This window comes from Pygocentrus nattereri, chromosome 14 (genome assembly GCF_015220715.1).
Source record: "Pygocentrus nattereri isolate fPygNat1 chromosome 14, fPygNat1.pri, whole genome shotgun sequence".
In the NCBI taxonomy this organism is placed as follows: Eukaryota; Metazoa; Chordata; class Actinopteri; order Characiformes; family Serrasalmidae; genus Pygocentrus; species Pygocentrus nattereri.
Window position 1 is genome coordinate 37375932 of NC_051224.1, and position 7385 is coordinate 37383316.

At 44.7% G+C, this 7385-nt stretch overlaps 1 protein-coding gene across 1 annotated transcript; it reads right to left on the bottom strand.

Moving 5' to 3' along the window:
• Positions 1 to 1590: 1590 nt before the first annotated feature.
• ier2a (immediate early response 2a) lies at positions 1591 to 3024 on the bottom strand. Its single transcript, XM_017721973.2, has one exon. It carries the CDS (start codon positions 2933 to 2935, stop codon positions 2369 to 2371), a length of 567 nt encoding a protein of 188 aa, XP_017577462.1. The 5' UTR covers positions 2936 to 3024; the 3' UTR covers positions 1591 to 2368.
• Between the last annotated feature and the right edge of the window lie 4361 nt (positions 3025 to 7385).

A 7385-nucleotide genomic window follows, 5' to 3' on the forward strand; every position in this document is an offset into this window, starting at 1 on the left:
TCTGTCGTGGACATTTGATCTAGTCAGCTGTTGAGGCTTGGCAAGACATTCAGCCTGACTTTAATGTCAGATCAGCTGTCATTGTCTTACAACGTAATTCTCTTAAAGGCAAACTCCACTGATTTAAAAAAAAATGTGCATAATTAAACGGCCAAGATGTAAACCAAGTCGTTCACAGTGGTTTGGTGTGAAATGCTCCATTCTCCAGGTCAGAATTATTAACAGTGGTGGTGACAGGAACCAGACGTCCACCTCTAAAAGCTTCCTCACAGAAAGCTATTACGTGATGTAATAGCCGCCTGATGTCTGAGACACTGTTTTCTGAAAGTTTTGTTATGAAGTTTTGTATTGTAATCATTCACGGCAGAGGGTTACATGCAGGGTGTTGTGAGGCAAAATAGTGCCCAAAGAAAACATAAGTTTTTCAGATTTATGACTATTTTACCATCATCAACAGCCCACATAAAACTCAGAAGACTCGTTCACTGGTGGTTTTGGATGGTAAATAAAAGAGCTATATTTATGCTATGCATCACGGTGACCCCTGGTTCTCATCCCCACTGAGTCAGCACGTTTCTCTGCGATAAAGTGCTTCACGTCAAGCCAGGGTGAATGAACGTGTACAGCTGTGACGTTGACACTCTGAGTGAATGTGTGCCGCTCAAGGAGTGAATTACTCGGACACTGAGAAATTGGTGGAACTGCCCTTTAACGGAAAGGTAGCTGAACACTGATGGAAGTAATGGCAGGAGAAGGAAATTGCCTTTTATTTGCCCCTGACTGTGCTAACAGGCCGGCGACCGGCAGTAAAAGGCGTGTTATTGCCCCTGTATTGTTCTCAGCTGTGAAGAGACTAGCCTTAACAACAGGAGGTCACGTGATGCCTTAACGTCAAGCTTTTTTTCTACCCGGTAGTTTCGGGAAACGAAGCAGTGCTGGACTAGTTTCAGTCTGGGGAAGTAATTTTCAGTTTCGCTTGGCAAAAGAATATTCTAGATGAACAAAGGCAGCAGAATTTAGTAGTAATATACTTTGTAACCCGTTGCTCTTAAGGGTAAGATGTCTTTTTTCCAGGTGGCCCCACAGCTGTTGAGGTGTTTTAACCTCAGCAGGTCGCAGTGTGACGTCAAGTTACCTCAGGAGCATCTGCACTAACAGCCTCTAAAGCAGGCATCAAACTACAATTTCTGTAAATGTCGCACAACCAGACGTTTCAGTGAGTTTGTGACGGTGTAATACACTGTTCATTTGGGTAAACCTTCCTCTCACACTTCAGCCATGAGCTCTTCCTCCGTTAGCTGTTGTGTTTTGCCCGCTAACCCCGCAATGAGTCATGGGAATTGTAGTTTGTGACTGCAAGGCCTACACAACCCTAATTAAAACTAAAGCATGGCCTTTTTAAAAACACTTTTTAAACTTTTAATAATTTTAGACCCTAATCTCTCTCTCTCTCTCTCTACATATACATATATAAAAATAAAGTTTTAGACATTGGCGTTTTGGTGTATTCCTGCACTTCTGGTTATGCTTATATTGTGTTCTCAGCATAGTTGTGATCATTTCAGGCAAAAGAAGGAGTTTCTACACAGATTAGTTTTTATACAAATATTTATTGTACAAAAAGTGAGGTAGTTGACATCTGGAATGACCTTTAGCAGCTTATTCATTTCATTAAACGAGGAGCCTCTAGAAGTTGACACGGTGATTATTTTTTTTAAATAAGGCATGGCCACAAATTAAACATGTCGAGACCACGAGCTACGTTTCTCATGACTCCTGGCCCCAATATAATAATGTGTGGCCTCCGTGTAGTAGACTGAGGCCATGTCACTTCAGGGCCTCCGTACTTGCACATACACAAAACACAGACAAATAAATACAGCTTTATGTAGCCCTGCTGGGTTAGCTGGTCCAGCTTTACACCTCGCCTTCATTGCTCCTTATTCTCAGTCACCGCTCTCCCTGGACTGGATGTGAGCGGACGGGAGGGGTGTTGAGTGCCAAACACGCCCTGTGTGCTCTACACAAAACGTCCATGACGTTATTTGCCAGATACGCTGACAGACAGGAAAGTCATGTAATCTGGAGGTTTGGGGCGCAACCACCCCCCACCACCCCCGCGCGATAGCCTTAGTCATGACTCCGTCACCAGGCCACGTCCTGAGTGGTTTAGCTGGAGTTTCCAAAACAGCCCTGCTGCTCCTCCGTGAGTCAGCCGCGACGCCGTTTCACAACTTTCTGGCCCAGAGGCGCCCAAACCGAGCCAAGCCAGGATTTTAGCCAGAGCTACACCAAAGTATGGTCAGCTCGTTTCCCCCGGGGCTCGGGCTTTAAAAGTCCAGCATTGAGCTTCTTCCCCCGCCTGAGTTCAGCATGTAGCTACAGCCCTCAGCATGTGTGCGCCTGGCAGAGTGTCCGTCCCTCTGGCACACTGTCCAGAGTTACTTCTCAGTGTGGCGTCCTGAAGGATCCTCAGGACCTCCCCCGAGTCCATTTTGGCTCTTTTGCAGGGCAGGAAGTCTGGTTCCGTGGCCGTCTTCCCTCTCCGTTTTCTGGAGTGGCGGTCCACTCTGACCGGGCTGCGGTTCTCCTGGTCCTCTTCGGCGTGTGTTGGCTCAGCGGCGCTCGCGGACTTTGGAGGCTCCTCGGGAACCTCCGGGCTCGAAGTGTCCATCGACTCGTCCTCTCCCCGCGGCGGGTCCGAAGGGGAATCAGAAGCAGCGGGTTTCTCCTCCTGGCTGTCTTGGCTCTCGCTGGCCGCTCGAGCCGAGTGGTAAATGTCCCTGGCGGACTTCATTACCAGAGTCAGCAGGAGGCTCCGGTGAAGGCGAAGTCCGCCGCGCTGCGACCGGGAGCCGTACATCTTACTCAGCGCCTGCACCATGATCCGCTTCGCCTCGGCGCTCACGTCCATGGCTGTGCAGTCGGGGGTCATCTCCTCTTGTTTTTGCGCAACTTTGGGACTTTTTGTCAGTCCTCTACACTCAGGCGGAGCGTTCAGCGAGTCAAACGCAGCCACCCTGACGGGAGGGTTTATATTGCTTCGTGACGTCAGTTGATTGACATCCCCCAGCAGCACCGCCCCTCCCACTCGCCGCGGTTTTTCCAGGAAAAAGAAGAAGCAGGCCAAACGTGTTCACGCCGCTCGGCTCGGTTTGTTATGATCGTTGCTCAGACACTCTCTCTCTCTCTCTCTCTCTCTCTCTCTCTCTGCTATATTTTACATAACCATCCAGATTTTCCCTCAAGGATCAATACAGTACCTTCATCCATTCATCCGTCCATCCATCTACCTGCCTAACTTTTTCTCTTTTCTTACTAAACGCTTCTGATGACCACGTGTACAGCAAAATAATATAATATATAATATTAATTTAATATATTAAGACATTGATTTACTATTGACGTCAAGTTACAGTTTATTTATGCATATATTTTTATTTGTTTCTCTTATTTTATTCATTTATTTACCTTTTTCACTTATTTTTCTCTTTTTATTTGCATATGTATTCACCTGTTTGTTTGTTTATTTGTTTGTTTACGTACGTACTTGTGTACTTAGTGTCTTTCTTTTCAGTGTAAGTGTAGTTCTTATGACTGGCCCCTTTGCACTGACCTCTCTACTGTCCTCGGTCCTGTGGAGGGGGAAGAGGGAGTCCGTACCCCCCCCCCCTCTCCCCACCCCCCCAACACGTCCTCCTCATGTCCATATTTGGCGTTTCCGCCCGCTGCTCGATTTCAGCGGAAAGCCAGTGGTGCGTAGGCGCCGCTTCCTGTTTCCATATTTAGCTCCGCAGTGCCGTCATCGTTCGACGCCCATATATGGTCATGGAGCCACGCGGCGCGTCACGCTTCCGCTGCCCTTATACGGGGAACATGCAGCTGTTTAATGGAGCTTTGCTCTCAAGCTGCCGCACCGCTGCACACAACTCACAGCGGCCTGTGCGCACGCAGCCCCGCGCACGTGATCACTGATTCACTGTGAGCGCTTTTGCACGTCACCGTGTGCAGAACGAGCAGGACTCGGAAAACCAGTGGCTTCCTCTGCAAAAACTGCAGACCAGATGCGGCCAATCCAATATAATATTAATGCATTTGCCTGGTGCTGTTGTATTTACTACAATTCCAAAAAGTTGGGACAGTATATGAAATGCAGATTAAGCCAGAGAGCAGTGGTTTATAAATCTGCTGTGACCTGTTTTTAAATGTTTTACCATATCAACTTTTTTTTTTTTCAAAATATACACTCATTGAAATTGATACTTGCAACATATTCCAAAAAAAAAGTTGTGACAAGGGCAAGTTAACACTAGGAACGCTGTAGGGAAAAACAAACAGGTGATAAATAGTGGTAAAAAGAAGCATCTAGGAAAGGCGGAGTCCTCAATAAGGACAAATCGGGCCTTGCCACGTCGACAAAAATGCATCGGGGATAATCTGACAGTTTAAGAGCAACGTTCCTCAATGAGTGATTACATTTTATGTATTTCAAAAGATGCAGGAAATCTGCAAAAGTCTCTGCACAAAGGGTGAGAAAACTACAACAGTGACCTTTGAACCCTCACAGCACTGCATTAAAAACTGGCATTGTTCTGCAATAGGTGTCACTGCTTGAGCTCAGGAAAACTTTGACAAACCATTCCCAATAAATAGTGTTGACTGCTGCACCCACGAATGCACATTAAGACTTTGCTATGCTCAGCGGAAGCAAAACATCAACAACATTCAGAAACGCTGCCGTCTTCTCTGGGCTCAAGCTTCTGCAATGCACAGTGTGAACGTGTGATGGTTGGTATAGTGTAGTAATATCGGTGCACTCCGCACAGCAGATTGGGGTTCGAACTTTACCACCTGGGCAAGCCACCTTATTATACTTGTCCTTGGGCAAAACTCCTAACACTACACTTGCCTACCTCTGTAACATGACCATCCAGATTGTTACCAGTATAAAGTTTAAAGGCTTGAGTCTGGCATTGGGAGAATTAATAGGTAACATCTACGTGTACTTCTGTGAGGGCACCATTAATATTGTTCAAAATGTGACGGGCCTGTTTCAAAGGTAAGAGCTGATGCTAAAATTACACATAACCAAAGGAGGAGTTTGGAGAAGAAAACTCTGAGCGATACTTCATTCCACTGGAGCTTGAAGGAAAAGGAAAAAGAATGGACCTGGAGGCATTATGACTCCTTGAGCAGTGAAACAAAAAGTGAGCTGAGCTGAGCGGGAAGAATATTGATCCACAAATTGTCTTTTTATTTTTATTGATGGAATACTCCAGCTTTTTTCTGTTGTATCTCTAGTGTGTGGTCAACCATGGACAATCGTTCCAAAAGGATATCTGTTGACTCACAATAAAAACCAATAGACCACTGCTTCATTGTGTTTACACTACAGAGGAATGCGCCAAGATTATTGTCCATGGTCATCGATTGTACGCTCCAGACAGAGATGAGGCTAAAGGACACTGGAATATTCCTTTAAGCAGTTCTCTGAGCAGTTTTAGTGATATTTCACAAACCAAGGTTTAACCAGATAGCTTAAGCCCAAAGTCAAGCTTGTCCAACAAGAGCAAATTCAGGGCAGTTCCTACTTTGGGCTTAAATTACAGGGTCAACTAAACAAAAGTGAGACATTTTTTGGTAGATGCCCCAGAAATTTGAGTCACACACCTAAAATGATGCCAGTCCAATGAAAACAAATGTTGAATAATAAGCCACTGTCTCTATCGAAGAGCAGTACATCATGATTATATGTTCCACTGTACATGATGTCCCACTTCTGCTGAACTCCCTGTACAGCGTCCCGAGATAACCCTGCATCCAAATACACCAAAACTTCCTGCTTCTTCTCGGATCAGCTCCTCTCCTTTGTGCTCCTGATGTTAATTTCTGAGACACTCTCTCGTCAACTGTCCCGTTACCAGAGAAGATGAGATAAACTGCTCCCAACACCTGTCAAACACTGGAATTAATCCACAGAGAGTAGCTACAGCTGAGGGTCTTCAAAGACAGGCTGAGGTAAGCACTTAAATTAACATTAATCACTTCAATGAATGTTAATCAGTTAATTACAACCCACACGAGTCATAATTCTCTGAGCACTTAAATTCATCTCAAATTTACACACACACACACACACACACACACACACACACTCCACTCACCTAGTACTTTTTTAGCAACACATGTACACTTACATATTCAAGCAATTATCTAATCAGCCAATCATATTGCAGCAGTGCATAAAATCATGCAGATACGGATGAGCAGCTTCAGGTAATGCGGACATCAACCATCAGAATGGGGAACAGATGTGATCTGAGTGATTTTGACCGTGGCATGATTGTTTGAAGGCCACAGACTAGTTGACTGGTGAGGACAGCAGAAGCCATCATGGGCAATAAACTACCAGTCCCGCTGCCTCAGGAAAATCAGAAAAATCCGGTCAGACAGCTTCACACAGCGCACAGCCTATTCACCATCCTGCCACCAGGCAGGAGATTCCGCAACATCCAGGCTAGAACAACCTGGTTAATGAACTTTCTGTCCACAAGCTGTGAAGCTGTGGGTTCTTCCCCAGTTACCACTTCACTCAGTCCCTCTGCCAGTATTATTATCATCATCATCATCATCATCATCATCATCATCATCATTATTCTTATCATCTCTGCTATGGACTATAACACCTTAACACTAAGCCACTTTAAAGAACAATAACACCGTGTCACTTAAGTCAATTTAAAATGGATATTGTCTCTGTATTTTGAGTCTATTTAATATATTTCAGTTTGTTCTTTATCTTTTACTTTTTTTACTTCCTGTAGAGGGATTATCTCAGCCTCACCACAAGCATTTCAATGCATAAATGTCCTGACATGTTGTGCAAATAACATCCTCGAAACGTGAGCATTGTTGCTGACCATGTGCATCCCTTCATGGTCACAGTTTACCATCAACTAATGGGTACTTACAGCATGATAATGCGAGTTCATTGTGCTTCAGTGGCCTTCCCAGTCACCGAACCTGAATCCAATAGAACATGTTTAGGATGTGCCGGAGCAGGAGTGTTCCTGAAAACGCACCTGAACATGAATTGCATGAGGTGTTGACAAGGACTAGAATCTCAAAGGAATGTTTCCAACATCCTGTGGAATCCATGCCATGAAGAACTGAGGCTGTTTTGAGAGCAAAGGAGTCCATACTGGGTATTAGTATAGCATTCCTAATAAAGTACGTGGTGAGTGTACATTCATACGCGCATAGTATTGCTGTTGTGTATCACCAAAAAAAAAAAAAAAAAAAAAAACTTTGGAAGGGAAAAAATTTTTTTTTTAGCTTTGAATGTAAATTGAATGTAACAAGATTGTGTTCCAAGTTCATTTGGA